This window comes from Schistocerca cancellata, chromosome 2 (assembly GCF_023864275.1).
Source record: "Schistocerca cancellata isolate TAMUIC-IGC-003103 chromosome 2, iqSchCanc2.1, whole genome shotgun sequence".
In the NCBI taxonomy this organism is placed as follows: Eukaryota; Metazoa; Arthropoda; class Insecta; order Orthoptera; family Acrididae; genus Schistocerca; species Schistocerca cancellata.
Genome location: NC_064627.1, coordinates 541995601 through 542013247, shown reverse-complemented (window position 1 = coordinate 542013247; position 17647 = coordinate 541995601). Strand labels below are relative to the sequence as shown.

Sequence of the window (17647 nt, the reverse complement as noted above, 5' to 3'; positions counted from 1 at the left end):
CTTGTGGACCATGTCTTATTGGTAAGTAAAATCGTGGATGTGAACAGTGGATGTGCGACACACTTCTTCAACAGCCATTGACAGAACCGCCGTCTGTCGTGATGATCCTGTGGCCTTAGGATCCGAATGCGCTGTAGATGATACAGGTACAGCAGTTGCTCATGAAATACCCCCTCCCCCCAGATAAGAGAGTGGGACACGCCTTCTGCTGCTGCTAATCGTCGCACACAGCCGCTTCTTCCAGGTGTTTCTTCCACAGGACGTAGTACACGCTCTCCCGTGTCAGGCATGTGGACTGTGCGAGGCCTTCCACTGCCAGTCTTCTCAGGTGCAAGGGTACCTGTCGCTGGAAAAGTCTACCGAATAGCTCATCAGAGGGCAGTCTGCGCTGTGGATATTTTTCACTGTAGAGGGCTCGGGCTCGCGGGCTTCGTCCATTTGCTAAACCATGGCAGAATAATATATCCGCCACTTCACTTGTCGAGTAGTAGGCTTGCATTGCTAAGAAGTAGTGGAAGTGAGAAATACGAGGGTGGTTTGAGAAGTTCTCGGAACGGAATAGAAAAAAAGCGCCTCGAAAATGAGTTTCCTGCAGACCTGCAACATAGTTGTCAACTCCGGCTATCAGTTCTTCGTTTGAAGTGAATCTTCGTCTACCAAGAAAAATTTTCAGTTTTGGGAAGAGATGGAAGTCTGACGGAGCCATATCAGGTGAACAAGGCGGGTGTGGCAACAATTCATACCTCAGTTCACGTAATTTTGCCATGGCGACGGGATGCATTTTTGATCCAGCGTCAAGAGTCGCGGCACCCGTCCTGCAGATAATTTTTTCATTTCCAATTCTTCAGTTACAATGTGATAGACCCTTTCAGATGACATCTGACAACCGTAAGCAGTTTCATACACTTTCAATCGGCGATCCTCCATGATCATTTTGTGCACTTTTGCAACGATTTCTGGAGTAGTGACGCATCTTGGCCGACCACCGCGCGGATCATTATCTAAGCTCTCCCGACCAATTTGAAATTCATTTGCCCTCTTGGCAACAGTTGAATATGAAGGAGCAGAGTCCCCTACTGTATTCCGAAAAATTGGCATGAATATCCTTTGCTTTCATACCTTCCTTTACAAAGTACGTAATCACTGCTCGAATCTCGATTTTTTCCATCTTCGCAAATCGCTACGCGGGAACAACAACAGAGCCACGTTACCGCTACAGCTCTCTTCCGAGAGCAATGACGTGGCACATGTTTACAGGCATTAGTCCATTGAATACCACGTGAATAACTCGTTGGGCTAGCGCTGACCTCTCGTGGTGATTCCGATAACTTTTCAAACCACCCTCGTATACCATTTGTACGTACAAACAGCGCAGTAACAGTAAACACAAAAGTGAATCCGCATTTGGAAGGAGGTAAACCATCATGATACGTACCCAGGGTTGACAGTACTGTACAATAAGGCAAACAAATACGACGAAAGCTGACGTAGCCCACTACACGACTCGACTGCAGACCACCTAATGGTATGTAGAATACTGTGACTAAGACGTCATAATGCTCTGCCGACACATTTGAAGGAGCGCCAGTGGAACGATTGTGCTAATATTCGTAGCCAAGAACGATGCAGTTCTTTCCTATGAACACGTGTTTATCTCGGAAATTGTGCATCTCCGGACCTATGTATATTCCACTATTTTTGCCGTTTCGATCAGTACAACGGCCTCTCAAAGTATTCGATACTTTTCTTCCTATATAGTGAATGTTGGATATGATGTCGAAGCGTTGAGTCTTCATGTGAATTTCTGCACTTTCTCCTTCTTTGGTAGGTTCGTATTGATAACACGAACTCTCGTTACCCGTGACGATTTTTTGCAGTAGGCGTCCACGCATCATTGTTTTTGTTTGAGCAGCAAGGTGTGTGGGACAAACATTACACACAGTTTTGGTGCCACCGTAGTTACTGCGCTGATGTCGCTTATACGCCAGGAATAAAATAGCCTCAAAACTGTTTGGAAGGACGGTGTATACCTTCTTGTCAGTAAATAAATGCGCTAATTTAATTTTCTGTGTTTTTATAAAACAGCAGCTCTTAAACTAAGGAGGACAACAGTTAGAATTATTTTCATACCTAGGTGTATTTACATATAACGACACTCGGAATCGTGTAATTGCATCACAAGTGAAACTGTTAGCATGTCCAAAGCTAGTGTCGCTCATACACTATTCTTCCGCTTCAGTCTGCTTCTGTTCAGAGGAGTAGTGCGTGGGTGCGGCTTCAGAGGGAGGCGGCGCGCCGGTAGGAGAGGGTGAGGGAGGTGGCGAGGTCTGCGGCCTGGACGGTGGCGGCGGCGAGCGCCATGAGCGCCTCCAGCACCCACAGCCACCTGCCCAGGTGCAGGCTCCCCTCCGACCACTGCTCCCAGTTGGGCCGCAGCTCCGCGCCTGCGCACACCGCTGCCGACACGTGCATCACGATGCCCACAGCCAGCACCAGGCGGATCTGCAACACCACTCCCCTCGCTTCACACGAGTTCTCCACCGCGTGTGCAGCACAGATACAAGTACATACTATCACACAGCAGTCGACATACATTGAGGTGGCAAAAGTCACGGGATACTGATACTTACATACACAGATGCCAGTAGTATCGCATACACAAGGCAGTGCATTGGCGGAGTTGTGATTTGTACTCTGGCGATTCATGTGAAAAAGTGTCCTATGTCATTATGGTCGCACGATGGGAATTAACATACTTTGAGTGAGGAATGTTGGTTGGAGCAAAACACATAAGACATTCTATTTCGGAAGTCGGTTGGGAATTCAGTATTCCGAGACCCACAGTCTCAAGAATGTGCCGCGATTGCCAAATTTCAGGTATTTCCTCTCACATCGAACAACCCAATGTCCGACAGTCTTCACTTAACTACCGAGAGCAGCGGCATTCTTGTAGAGTTGCCAGTGCTAACAGACAAGCAACACTGCGTGAAAAAACCACAGAAATCAATGCTGGATGTACGATCACCCGTTAGGACAGTGCGGAGAAATTTGGCGTTACAGAGCTATGACAGGAGACCTGAATGCCTTTGCTAACAGCATATCGTCACCTGCAGTGCCTCTTGTGGATTCGTGACCATATTTGTTCGACCCTAGACGACTGGACAACAGTTGCCTGATCAGATTAGTCCCGATTTCAGTTGGTAAGAGCTGCTGGTAAATTCGAGTGTGGTGCAGACTCCACGAAGCCATGGACGCAAGTTGTCAACAAGGCACTATGCAAACTGGTCTTGGCTCCATGATGGTGCGGGCTGTGTTTACATGGGCTGGACTGGGTCCTTTGGTCCAACGGAACCGATCATTGACTGGAAATGGTCATGTTCGGCTACTTGGGGGACCATTCGCAGCCATTCATGGACTTCATGTTCCCAAACAACGATGAAATTTTTATGGATGAGAATGCACCATATCACGATAGTTCGCGATTGGCTTGCATAACATTCTGGACAATTGGAACGAGTGATTTGGCCATCCAGATCGTCATAACATGAATCCCATCCAAAATTTATGGGACATAATCAACAGTCAGTTCGTGCACAACGACCTGCACTGGCAACATATTCGCAATTATTGACGGCTATAGATGCAGCATGACTCAATGTTTCTAACGACTTTTTGAGTCCATGCCACGTCGAGTTGCTGCACTACGTTGGCAAAAGGAGGTCTGACACGATATTTGGAGTTATCCCGTAACTTTTGTCACATCAGTGAATTTTGTCCTCTGCAGGTCTTTGTGTTACCTTGGAAGTTACTACCTGATGTTTTATCACATGTGGTATCATCCTAACTCTTCCTCTAGACAGTGTTTTTCGTACGTTCCGTTCTTTGCCGATTCTGCAGAGGGCCTCTCCGTTCTTTATCAGTCCATCTAATTTTCAACATTCTTCTGTAGCACAGCATCTCGCACGCTTCGATTCTCTTCTTTTCTGATATTTCCAGAGTCGATAATTCACAACTATACATTGCCGTACTCCAAAAGTGCATTCTCACAAATTTCTTCCTCAGATTAAGGCCTATGTTTGATGTTAATAGACTTCCCTTGACCAGGAACGCCCACATTGTCTGTGTCAGCCTGCTTTGTCCTTGGTGCTTCCTCCGTCACGTGTTCAAAAATGTGTTCAAATGTGTGTGAAGTCTTATGGGACTTAACTGCTAAGGTCATTAGTCCCCAAGCTTACACACTACTTAACCTAAATTATCCTAAGGACAAACACACACACACCCACGGCCGAGGGAGGACTCGAACCTCCGCCGGGACCAGCCGCACAGTCCATGACTGCAGCGCCCCAGACCGCTCGGCTAATACCGCGCGGCCCGTCGCGTGTTATTTTGCTTCCAAGCCAGCAGGTGTCCTTACCTTCGTCTACTTCCTGGTCGTTAATTCTGACATTAAATTTATTGCTAATGTTATTTTTGCTACTGCTCAGCCGGCCGTTATGACCGAGCGGTTCTAGGCGCTTCAGTCTGGAACCGCGCGACCGCTACGGTCGCAGGTTCGAATCCTGCCTCGGGCATGGATGTGTGTGATGTCCTTAGGTTAGTTAGGTTTAAGTAATTCTGAGTTCTAGGGGACTGATGACCTCAGAAGTTTAGTCCCATAGTGCTCAGAGCCATTTTTTGTGCTACTGCTCATTGCTTTCATCTTTCTTCAGTTTCCCCTCAATCCATATTCTGTACCTGTTGCACTGTTTATCCCATTCAGGAGGTCTCGTAAATCTTTCTCAAATTCACTGACAACACCAGTGTCATCAGCGAATTTTATCATTGATATGCTTTTATACTGAATTTCAGTCCCGCTCCTGAACCTTTCTTTCAGTTACATTAGTGTTTCATTGATGTGCGCGTCGAAGAGCAAGTGAGAGAGAGACTGCATCCATGCCTGGTATTCTTTTCAATCCAAACATTTTTGTCTTTGTTTATCACACTCATTGTTCCCTTTTGGTTTTCATACGTATTGCATATTACCCATCTTTCCCTATAGCTTACAGTTACAACTGCGACAAGTTGCTCCATTTTAAATCATGGAAGGCTTTTTCTACGTCGGCAAGGCTTGTGAAAGATTTTTCCTTAGCGGACATAATAGCTGCACATTAAGATTGTATCAAAATGTTCGAAGCATTTTCACTGCCAGGAAGATATGCGTAGCTATAGACTTACGTCACTGACGTGAATTTATTGTATAATAATAGAAAATTTTGAAGCTCGCGTGCCTAGTGTAAACAGCGATAGCGTGTAGATCAGGTCACTCTCTTCTCCCATGCTCTCAGAAGGCAGAAGGTATTGACATCCATTTTAATGCTGTGTTCCTTGGATTGTGAAGACACTCGGCACAGCCGGCCAGTGTGGCCGAGCGGTTCTAGGCGCTCCAGTCTGGAACTGCGCGACCGCTACGGTCGCAGGTTCGAATCCTGCCTCGGACATGGATGTGTGTGATGTCCTTAGGTTAGTTAGGTTTAAGTAATTCTGAGTTCTAGGAGACTGATGACCTTAAGTCCCGTAGTGCTCGGAGCCATTTGAACCATTTGAGCCACTCGACACAGTTCCGCCCTGTTGCCTAGTGATAAAAATATGAGCTCAAGGAATATCTAACCATCTTTGAGACTCGATTCAGGGCCTAATAGCTGATATACACTCTAAACATACAAAAATTAAAAAAAGATGCACCACGCAGAAATTATCCAAATGGGACGGAAATAGGTAGCTGTGATGTACATGTGCAAACTGCGTTCGGATAATTCCTTGACTCTTTTTTTTCTTTTACCCTAAAGCGTATTTCCATCACTGTAGAATTACTGTAACCTACGTACTATTTTGCTTACTGTATTCAAGCTAAGGTGTTCCTCCTTAATTTATACCCCACACATTTCTCTCCATTACCAAAGAAGTATCCCTTGATTTGTCAGAATGAGTCCTATCAAACTATGACATCCGTTAGTCAAGTTATTGGTGGTTCTGAGCACTATGGGACTCAACATCTTAGGTCATAAGTCCCCTAGAACTTAGAACTACTTAAACCTAACTAACCTAAGGACTTCACACACACCCATGCCCGAGGCAGGATTCGAACCTGCGACCGTAACAGTCCCGCGAGTCAAGTTATTCCATGAAGCTCTTTCCTCCGCATCTTGCTGCTGCACCTTTTTAGTAATTAACCAAACACAGCATGGCATCCTTAGATTAAAATCAAACCTCATCTCTACATTGGCCCCCTTTCGCCAGCGACGAACCATTCTGCTGTATCGGAACCGTCGTCAAAGCCTTCACACGAATCCATTGCACTTTCATTGATGTTGAAAATCGGGTCTGTCTTCGGTCTATCAGACGGCCAAGAACTGCATCCGATGATTCTATCTGCAGAACAAGTCTGAATAGCTCCTTCGTGGCACTAAATTACCAACTTCACCAAGAGACTAGACACTTCTTTGTCATACACACTTCACAGTTTCCATATGTGGGAAAACTTTTAATGCAGTTTACAGTGAGGCTCACATTTGATGTTTGCCTTTTATTCTTTACCCGATTAAACATCAATCTTGGGCACCAGAATCTTTTTGGTTAACAGATCTCAAACTGAGCACATGTTCTCGTCAAACGTCTGCCGAGATAAGCTTCTCGTGTGTTTGTTTCGCCTTCACGTGAATACAAAAAAATTTACAGTTTATGTGTGTGGTTGTGGGAGTTGTACCCGTGATATGCCAAAAGGATGCTCATAGAAGAACTAACCGGCGAGGGGTATTAAAATGTTTGATACTTAAACATCAGTGTAAAAACAACACTGATTTTGAAAAATATTTTGAAAAAAATGTGTATTGGAACAAGTTCCTCTTCCCGAGTGCATATATCTTTTGAAGTTAAACGTAACTCAAAAATTTAAATATCAGTTGTAGATGTATGTTCCCCAGTGAACGTGGTATTCAGTATTTCCAGGTTCAGGGTCTTACTTAGACATCTACATCTACATACATACTCCGCAATCCACCATACGGTGCGTGGCTAAGGGTACCTCGTGCCACAGCTAGCATCTTCTCTCCCTGTTCCACTCCAAAACAGAACGAGGGAAAAATGACTGCCTATTTGCCTCTGTATCTCCTTAAAAATTATGTTGAGGTGAAAGTCAACAACAATGAACGAAATTAGAATTTTTAATTTTTTTGTGGTGGTCGTAAAGTCCGCCGTACACGTTATTGAAAATGCATTGATATCGCTAAGAAAGTGCTAAATGATATTTGCAGGTTCTGGATTCTACTTACACATCAGTACTTATTTAAAAATATATCACTATAATTTAACAACTATTAATGATTTTACAAAAAATTTTTAGAGTGGGCATAAAATAACCACCCTTGCTAATGCGGGTTATGGAAAATGGTTTTATATTGCTTAGTTTGAAGTAAATGGTACAAACGTAGTCTGCTGATTAGTTGGTAGAGTTGAGACTAGCTGTTAAAGCGGGGTAGGTTTGCAGCGGCCGAGCCGTGGTACTGACCAGCATCTCGTGCATCTTCTGGCCGAGCAGGTAGCTGAGCACGATGACGCTGGGGATGACGATGTAGGCGGTGTAGGTGACGTGCGGGAAGATGAGCTTGGGGCTGGCGGGCACGTGCAGCAGCCCGTTGCCCTCGGCCAGCAGCGCCGCCGCCGCAGTCGTCAGCACCTGCCGCCAGAACACACGCGTTCCCCGTAACTCCTCCACTTCGTTACCTGCTCTTCAGGCTGTTTACTGGCCTTTGAGGTAGAGCGACAAACCGCTAAAATTGTAGTTAGAAGCAGTGGGCTCTGACTTTCTGGCCCCTGTATATGCTGTCTGCAAATTATCTGTTTCATACACGTAATTGCCGTTCGCTGTGGCCGAGCGACTCTAGGCGCTTCAGATCGGAACCGCGCTCCTACTACGGTCGCAGGTACGAATCCTGCCTCGGGCATGGATGTGTGTGATCTCCTTAGGTTAGTTAGGTTTAAGTAGTTCTAAGTCTAGGGGATGATGACCTCAGATGTTAAATCCCATAGTGCTTAGAGCCATTTGAACAATTTTTTCATACACGTAATTCATTGAGCTACAACGGATGTTAAGAATTAATCGCCTGGTAGTTGTTAGATACGATCAGTTTTGGCTTTAGGAAATGTAAAGACACCGGAGTAGCAATTTTGATGTTGCGATTGATAATGGAGACAAGACTAAAGAAAAATCAAGACACGTTGATAGGATCTGTCGACCTGGAAAAACCGTTCGTTAGCACTATGGGACTTAGCTTCTAAGGTCATCAGTCCCCCAGAACTTAGAACTACTTAAACCTAACTAACCTAAGAACATCACACACTTCAATGCCCGAGGCAGGATTCGAACCTGCAACTGTAGCGGTCGCGCGGTTCCAGACTGTAGATGAGTAATATACAATACGTACAAGAACCAAGTGAGAACAATAAAAGACCAAGAACGAAGTGCTCAGATTAAAAAGGATGCAAGACAGGAATGTAGTCTTTCGCCCCTGCTATTCAACCTATACATCTAAGAAGCAATGATGGGAGTTAAAGAAAGGTTCAAGAGTCGAATTAAAATACAAGATGGAAGAATATCAGTGATAAGATTCGCTAATAACATTACTATCCTCAGTGAAACTGTGGAGGAATTACCGGATCTGCTGAGTGGAATAAACAGTGTGATGAGTACACAGACTAGGTTGAGGGTAAATCGAAGAAGACGAAAGTAATGAGAAGTAGCAGAAATGAGAACAACGAGAAACTTAACATCAGGATTGGTGATCACGAAGTAGTAGTAGTTAAGTAATTCTGATATCTAGGCAGCAAAATAACCCATGACAGATGGGATAAGGAGGACATAAAAAGCAGACTAGCACTGTCAAAAAGGTTATCCTGGCCAAGAGAAGTATCAGATACAGGCCTCTATTTGAGGTAGAAAAATCTGAAAATGTGCGTTTAGAGCGCAGCATTGTATGTTTGTGAAACATGAACTGTGAGGAACTCGGAACAGAAGAGAATCGAATCATTGGAAATGTGATGCTACGGAAGAATTTTCAAATCATGGTGTGTTGATAAGGTAAGGAATGAGGAGGTTCTTCGCAGAAACGGCGAGGAAAGGAATATGTGGAAAACATTGACTGACAAGAAGAAGAGACAGGATGATAGGATCTCTTTTAAGGTACCAGGGAATAGCTTTCATGGTACTAGAGACAGCCGTAGAAGATAAAAATTGTAGAGGAAGACAGAGATTGGAATACATCCAGCAAATAATTGAAAACGTAGGTTACAAGTGCTACTCTGAGAGGAAATGGCTGGCACAGGAGAGAAATTCGTGGTGGGCCGCATCAAACCAGTCCGAAAACTGGATGACTCAAAAAGAAATTGTGCTTGCGCAAAGAGGTAACCCGTAATATAATACAGCAAAACACACGGTGATGAGATAGAACACGATGATCACTTGATTGACAGGATGTTGGTCTACCTTTCGAATACAGTACAGCTGTCATTTTGCGAGCCGTGGATCCGGCATATCCTTCGTAGATTTCCAGAGGTATTTGACACCAGATGTCTACGTACAGGTGACAGTTCTCCTAAATTACGTGCTGGTTGTTAATGCGCCGCGGGCTGCCGCCCTATAGCGTCGCTCGTGTATCCCATCGTGGTGAGATCTTACGAATTTGGCGATCAAAACATCTGCGTGAGTCCTGAAAACACTGTAGCAGGATTTTGGCCTTGTGTCATAGACAATTAGCCTGCCAGGGGATGCCGTCGCTGTGAGGAAAACTGTAGCTTTCGATTACTGGCGAAAGTCCGGTGAAAATACAGGAAAATGTCTCTCATAGCGTAATCCTCCCTCTCTAGTTGATCTTTACAAACGAGTCCGGCGGGCAGATTCCCTTGTATGTAGATGATACAGCCGAAAATTACAGCTGCATTACCCATAATTATACCGCCCTTGGAACGTATCGCCACCGCTTTAACCAAATTACCAACTTGTGCAACATCTGAGAAAGCTAAAATAAATCCCCAGAAATGGCGATTAGTCGTGTTCACTGTCAGGAGGAGGTTGTTGATTAGCAACATCTAGGCCAATGATTTAAACCTCTCCTCGTGGGATTCGATTAACTAAATCGATAAACAACACCTTTAGTACGCACATTAATGAAGCACACAATAAATTTCCTCATAACTGTATCAACTGTATCCTCTCCTAGAGGGAAGGGAAAGTAACTACCCCCAAAAAATCAAAATTTGGAAATTCGCTCTTCTGGCTGTCGTGCAATAAGGCTTTGATGTTTTGTAGCAGCAGATTCAAATATACCCAACAAGTGACTCCAAAATACGTTACTTGGTTTGACTGTAGCCTCGCCACCGTTTACAAAAAAAATTGTAGTAATTTGTGCACATTTTGATCACCAGTTACCAACCGACTTATCAGAAGTTAATTAGAGCTGTTCTGTGAATGCTCCGTGCTTCACCACATCAACGCATTAGCTCACTTGCGCGGGTGACGACCGTAGATAAATATGCCCGGTCCTACCTTCACTGCTCGTTGTAGGAGCTCGTAATCATACCATCAGCAGTAGGGAAATCTCCAGGTAGTGTGCTACAAAGGGCCCTTTAGAAGCATAATAGCACAATAGAAGACGTACAGTCTTTGAGATGCTCGACTTGCTTTATCATCTTGAATTATATCAGATGAACCAACTGGCGGCGTAATTTTTAATACGGAAAACAGGTGATGCACCATGACGTCCAAACAAATCTACTGTTAAGAGTTAAAGACTTTATTACTTTTTACTACCGTTCCAAATGGCAAAACTTGCTGCTTGGTCAATATCCGAACTGCCGCTTAATTCGAACAATGTCCTGCAATGGGTGACTCAGGAATTGGAACACCTACAGCCATGTGACCTCTCTTTCATCATCTACTTCTCACTTTTAAACGCTAATTACTTCGATTCGTAGAATGCAGTAAATTATTCTTTTTTGTAATGAACAGATGAAGACTGTTAACAAACGACGTGAATGTTTTATTTTTTGAATTTAATGGAAATTATCCGTCGCTCATACACTCAAGCGGACAGGATTGTCAAGATAGCACAGATTTATGCCACACTAGGTTCAGTTAGCCCTGCGAACTGATCAGATCTGAAGCAGAAAACAGAGACTTAATTCATAGTGTAAGGAAACTGAAATTACACAACAGCTTTGTGTAACCAAATAGCAACTGGAGAAAATTATCAAATGTAAGGGTTGTAGCCACCGAAAAAGAATCGATACTAGGTGTACTCTATAGTGGATGTGGTTTTATGATATGACTAGTGGGTGCAGAGTCTCAGTCAGTCAGTCAGTGAACAACTTTGAATGTTTTTCGTTTAACTATTGTCACACTGATGGCTTTCTACAGTTGACAGCGCATTGCAGAAACGGTTATTAAGTGCCACATAAGAGCTTCTATTTGGTGGCTAGTTTTGCATATTACTAACACTGTTCGTGGAGTCGGTTTCCGTGAGGTTTCAGTGGAGTTGTCTCGGACAGGGTCACTCCGGTTCCTGACGCTACTACATGAATGGCTTTGACAAGTAAAGTTGATTACACGAAAGTTACACAACATTTTAAGCTTGCAGCGAACCACCGGAAACGCTCGGAGTTCGCAATTGACTTTGTGATTGTTTAGTGTAAGAACAGCCATGTGTGTTTCGCTCCTTACTCATCGCTTCCCTGTCTTTTGGTGATCGCATGGGATATTAACTGTGGCAGCAGACGACTTTGATTTTTTTCCCGAAAGGTAAGACAACCGATAATTTGCATTCATTCCACGCTTCCTGATTACTCATTGGGCACTTTGTTTCACATTTGTATAGCGTAGTTTCCATGGACAATGAAGTTATTCTCCATCAGAGAACCAAGCGAGTTTTCGGAATAGTTACGACGCTCCATTCTTGGGCAGAACAGTTCATTTTCGACATGCAGATTGCCCAGTGCTTTCTTTCGTTTCCATGATTTTTCTCCACCGGCGTGAATTTGGTAATTAAAGATTTAAGGATGATTCTTCGACACCAGCAAGTTGCATTCCACGAAGCTACTGTAATTCTTAGCTGTACATTGGGAGACTGGAGAATTAGAACATTGTAACAGTAGCCAGGAAACCTGTTATTAATGTCTTCATATGTACTCATTCCTACGAGAAACGAACTAAAATCTTCAGACTGTGCATTCATTGATGCAGAAATATCATTTTATATAAAAAAGAATTTATAAGAAAATACCTTTCACTTTGCATTGCGAACGTTAATTGCTAATGTGACTTATCGTTTGGAGAATGCTTACTAGCAAGAAATCTCGTCAGGCCGAAGCGAAGGAATTGTTTATTGATACATAATCAAATGCGGCAATTGTTTTGAAAATTAGTGATGTCGAAAGGAGTGAACACTTTTCGGCCACCGATTTTTTAAGGGAAAGTGTATTGATTGCGGAGGTATGAACTCTGGAAATGTGAAGCCTGTAACTCAGTTAAGGACACGCCTGCGGTGGCTCTGTGGCTAAATGGGCACACTGTGTGTCAGATTACAAATATAAAAGTCCTGGGTTAAACCCACAGACGGTCCTACGACCTTTTCCCGTGCTTTGTTGCTTTTTTCGCCTCTGTAAATAATGTGTATATGTGAGAAACGTCAGTTTGCACCATGGGTCGCAATCTACGCTAAACTATAGGTCCCCCTCTGACTGATTATTTGTATCAGTTCATCTACCGGAGAAAGACAAGGACATAGCACCTCCAGTAGGATCATGCCAGATGTCCATCTTGATATCTGCTTTTGAGATCTGCTATACCTGACCTCTTTTCAGTCAAGAGTCGTGGAATACACTTTGTGATCGGTACCGCAACGTTGGTAAAGCTGTTTCAAGGTCACTATTCCCTCTCTTTGGACAAATCACTATTTTAAATCCTACCGTGACCCAGACTGAGCTTTCAAACTCTCTGAATTCATCTCAAACCTACACAACTTCGTTATACAATAACAGTAACGTAACTAAGATATTATTATACAGTAGTAAAAGTACTATCAAACTTTGGGTGCAAAGTGGTATATAATACAATCCCTTGCAAGCACTTTGAAAAGTATGTTTGGTCTGTTATGCAGAGCTTTGGCAATTGGATTGTCGGAACATAGGAAAAGCCCTGCGTATAAAAGGCAGATTTTAGTTTGGGAATAGCCGGCATCAGTGACCGAGCGGTTCTAGGCGCTTCATTCCGGAACCGCGCGACTGCTACGTTCGCAGGTTCGAATCCTGCTTCGGGCATGGATGTGTGTGATGTCCTTAGATTTGTTAGGTTTAAGTAGTTCTAAGTTATAGGGGACTGATGACCTCAGATAGTAAGTCCCATAGTGCTCAGAGACATCTGAACCAATTTTTAGTTTGGGGAACATATTTTAAGAGTAAAGCGTCCGTATTTTGTACAGTGCGATGTTCTACATACTATTAAGAAAACAGTAAGATGACACCACTGGAAGCACTTGAAATCAATAACCCTTATGACACAGAATGTGCTGGGGCTTTGGGTCCACAGTCAAAATGAATTTTTTGAAGGACATAACCTTTTCGCCCTTGACTATAGTTTTTTAATATACAGTTTCGTCACTAAGGCCATTTTAAAGTGCTTTAAACAGCGCGTTTGCATAATTAAAAAATATCTGGGCGTTATGAAAGCATCGAGATATGCGAGGCCTTTGCCACGAAAGGCTAAGTGACATCATAGTTTGAACTTAAATGAAAATGCTGTCAAACACGTTTCTCTCTGTGTCATCAGCACAGCATCAGAAAATAAAATACACAATTTGGCGGGAACAGTGCCGAAATTGCAATACTCTATTGAAAAATAAAACTTTACAGCCAACGGCCGAAAGCTTATATTATCCAAAAAATTTCATTAATGTGTATGTGATTGAACTAGGTTACAATAGTGCAGTCAGTTTTATTATTCATTTAAGAAATGTAACGATATTCTTTGTGCTTTTTACTGTTCTGCGTTCCTTTGCAAGACCTGCTCCTGCGTTTCGCTAATATCTCTGTAAGTCGCACATTTTATCTTGGATTGTGACATTCAGTTGACACATGATGGTTCCTCAAGAAGCTTAAAGGCGGAGTGTGCGTAAATAAATAATACTTGCAGAATATCAAGAAAGTATTTATTTTTCTTATTACTGTCACATTCTACCAAACACCGACCGAGAATGAAGTAGTGGTTCAAAAAATATATGACCTTCGTCCGTTCGACTGTTCAGCAAAATATGGTGTAAAAATTTGAAGTAAGTCGGTCGGGAACTTGTCGAAGTTTTTGCTAATAACGCTTCCCATTTATATATTAGTTTAGATAATAGGGCCAAAGATTTATTTAGTGGCTGGGGAGGGGTGGTGGACTGAGATGAAATTACACGTGTCCCTTGGCCTTCGCAACCTCTACATATGAATATTGTGGAATCATTGTTGTCAATCGCTGACAAATAGTTAAATGTCCATTTCCGGTATCCAGTGCCTTTCAAGGAATTTGATAGTATTGGTTGTTATAGTTAAACTTTCCCTATTTAACACGCTATAACACGGAAACTAATTACTGTACGAGTACCAAACTTGGCAGCATTAATGTCGAAGACAGGGGGAAGAGGGATGATGCAGAATCAATTCAATTCAAACACTTTTAATGCGCTGCTACGGCACATCATACCATTACGTACAGGTACCATTAGTACTACAAAAGGGGCTCAATATGGCGCCCATCATTGTCCAGAAGAGTCTGAAAGCACAGGATTGCATTCTGCACAGCACAACGATGCATGTCCGTAGGTATGCTGCCTACCTCTCATAATATGCTGCGCTTCAGATCAGCACATGTGTGAATGTTCCCCTGGTAAACCCTGTCCTTCAGGTAGCTCCACAACCAGAAATCACAGGGAGTGAGACCAGGTGACCGTGCCGGCCAAGCATTTGGAAAACGATCAGCTGATTATTCGTTCGTTTCCAAATGTGTTACGGAGAAGCAGGTGAACTTCACGAGCGATGTGCGGTGGGAACCCTATCTTGCATGAAAACTGTTGAGTTCAATGCGTTTCTCTCTTGTAGGTTCGGGTATGACATGTTGGCGAAGCATATCGCAGTAACGCTGGCCAGTCACACTGCACGTCTTTGGACCTTGAGCGCCAACCTGTTCAAAAAAGAATGGGTCAAGGATGAACGTAGCCGTGAAGCCACACCATACGGTGACACGTTCACCATACAAGGAACGGTAACTGGGGGTGAAGATCCCTACACTCGGCAATTCTGTGTGTTCACCTCACCCGTCAGAGAAACATGAGCTTCATCTGTCCACAGGATGGTCCAGAGTCAGCCCTCGTCAACATCAATCCTTGCGAGAAAGTGGAGAGCGAAGTCAACACGTTTGTGTGTCCTATGGTGCAGGCTGCTGTACGATATGGATTTTGAACGGATACCATTTGAGAATGGATCGAAACAACTTCCGTACTGTGGACCACGGGATGTTCAACTGTCGTGACACAGCACGCCCTGCCTGAGGATCGGAAATTGCGCGCAGCGTCGTCTGCCATAGTAACAGAGATTTCATCAACCACATGTGGTGCAACCGGTCGATGGCCTCTTCCCGGAGCGACGCCCAGTTTTCCAGTTGATTCGAACTTCATCATGCCCCGCGCAGCAGGTGAGGAAAGAAAACCCACCCGTGATCCTTTCAGCCGGCGATATTCTTGAAGTGCAGCTGCAGCAGTACTGTGTTTTGATAATAGAGCTTCACCAGTAATGCCGTGCTTCTTTTGTCCAAGGTCACGGTGCACGTCACTAAGTGCACTGCGACTGGTCAGGTGTCCAGATGATTGATCACGGGACGTGGTGGCCATAGTTGGAGCCGGGAGGTGGCGCTGTGGCGCGTGGAAATTATGCACCCCCTGCTCAGGACATTAATGTTACGAAGTTTGGTACTGGTACGGTAATTAGTTCCCTTGTTATAACTTGTTGAATAGGGAAAGTTTAAGCATAACCACCCGCTATTTTTATTATTTATTTTCAGCTGTGCAAGGAAACGTAAATAATTCACTAACTACCAGCCAGATTTTATATTCGTCCAGCCGCAGGATGATTCAGGTTGGTTTTGAATACCAGTATATTAGGTGAGCCCTGATACTGTTTTTATGAAATCGTCCAGAGATCGCAGTGCCAGAACAAAGTTGGCAACGCGAAGCGAAAGCAGCGGCATTAGCGAGGGTTCGCAGCAATCCGCCTATCAGATCTTAAAGCACCCTCATGCTCAGATCAGTATAGTGGTGAGCATGCTAGAGCTCACCCAGTTTGAGACGTTAGCTACAGCAGTCAGCATCATTTAGTAGGACAGTGATAGTTAAAGTTACAGATGGATATATACTTTTGTCAATGTTGAACATTGTACATCAAGCAAATAGTGTGTGACTTAGTGCGTGAAGTGATACTTTTCTATTTCGTGACAGTTGTGAATTATACAGTACTCACATGGCAAACAAGTGTGTCAGAGGTGAGGTAAATTTTTTATTCAGTGATATAATAAAGTGAACTAATATTTCATGTGTTCTAATATGATGAGCGTTCTCCCAGAGCAATCAGAGTCGGGGTGAGACGAAAGTAGTTTCGCCTGATCGCAACTATTTTGTCGAACAGCAAGCCTACAGATACCATTGTTGCAGTGCAGTGGTTCCATTCCGTACTGGCCGCCTGGTGCAGCAACCGGTTATGATTTTCTTGAAATGAAACAGTCTCTGCTGCAAGATATTTTTTATTTGCCGGAAATACTGCGCAGATTGGCTTAGGGGTAAAAAAAATGACAGTAGTGAGTCAGATGTCGATTAAAACGGGGAGATAAAAAAAGTAAATAAAAAATTCCTTGCAACCGAGACTGTTTTATTTCAAGCCGCAGGATGATTCAGATTTGTTTTGAATACGCGTATGCGCGTTAGCTGTGAGCGGAGGTTACCAGCTGCAGCAGCTTGAGCAGGAAGGCGGCCGAGCAGAGGCTGGTGGCGTACTTGGGCGGCGGGTCTGCTCGGTGCAGGGCCGCGGAGATGGAGACGCGGCGGTAGCCGGTCGCGTACGGCGACTCGCTGGTGGGCTCGTCACTGCAACACACGCAGCACCGACACACGCTGTAACATCGCAACATTCAAGTGCGCAGACAGATGCCGTCCTGAAATCCTGCAGCCGTAATTCAGAGCCATCCCATCGGTTCTCTCCTATAATATTGGATTAGATGTACTTTTCGTTCCAATTGGTCCATAGTTAGGAGATATTCCGGGATGTAGAACACGTCAGAAGAACAAGAATACACAATAAATAGACTGAAGAGCCAAAGAAACTGGTACACTTGCCTAATGTCGTGTAGGGCCCCCGCTAGCACGAAGAAGTGCCACAGCATGACGTGGCATGGACCCTACTAATGTCTGAAGTAGTGCTGGACGGAATTGACACCATGAATCCCTCAGTGCTGTCCATAAATCCGTAAGAGTACGAGAGGGTGGAGATCCCTTCTGAACAGCACGTTACAAGGCATCCCAGATATGTTCTATAATGT

At 44.0% G+C, this 17647-nt stretch overlaps 1 protein-coding gene across 1 annotated transcript in view; it reads right to left on the bottom strand.

Moving 5' to 3' along the window:
* Window positions 1-2061: 2061 nt before the first annotated feature.
* Window positions 2062-17647, bottom strand: part of LOC126162104 (uncharacterized) — a 30932-nt gene continuing 15346 nt past the window's right edge. Inside the window, exons 2-4 of the mRNA XM_049918378.1 lie at window positions 17054-17195; window positions 7544-7711; window positions 2062-2502 (exon numbers count right to left, since the gene is read on the bottom strand). Of these exons, the coding sequence (XP_049774335.1) occupies window positions 2278-2502; window positions 7544-7711; window positions 17054-17195 (535 nt within the window). The 3' untranslated portion in view covers window positions 2062-2277. The remainder of the gene's footprint in view (window positions 2503-7543; window positions 7712-17053; window positions 17196-17647) is intronic.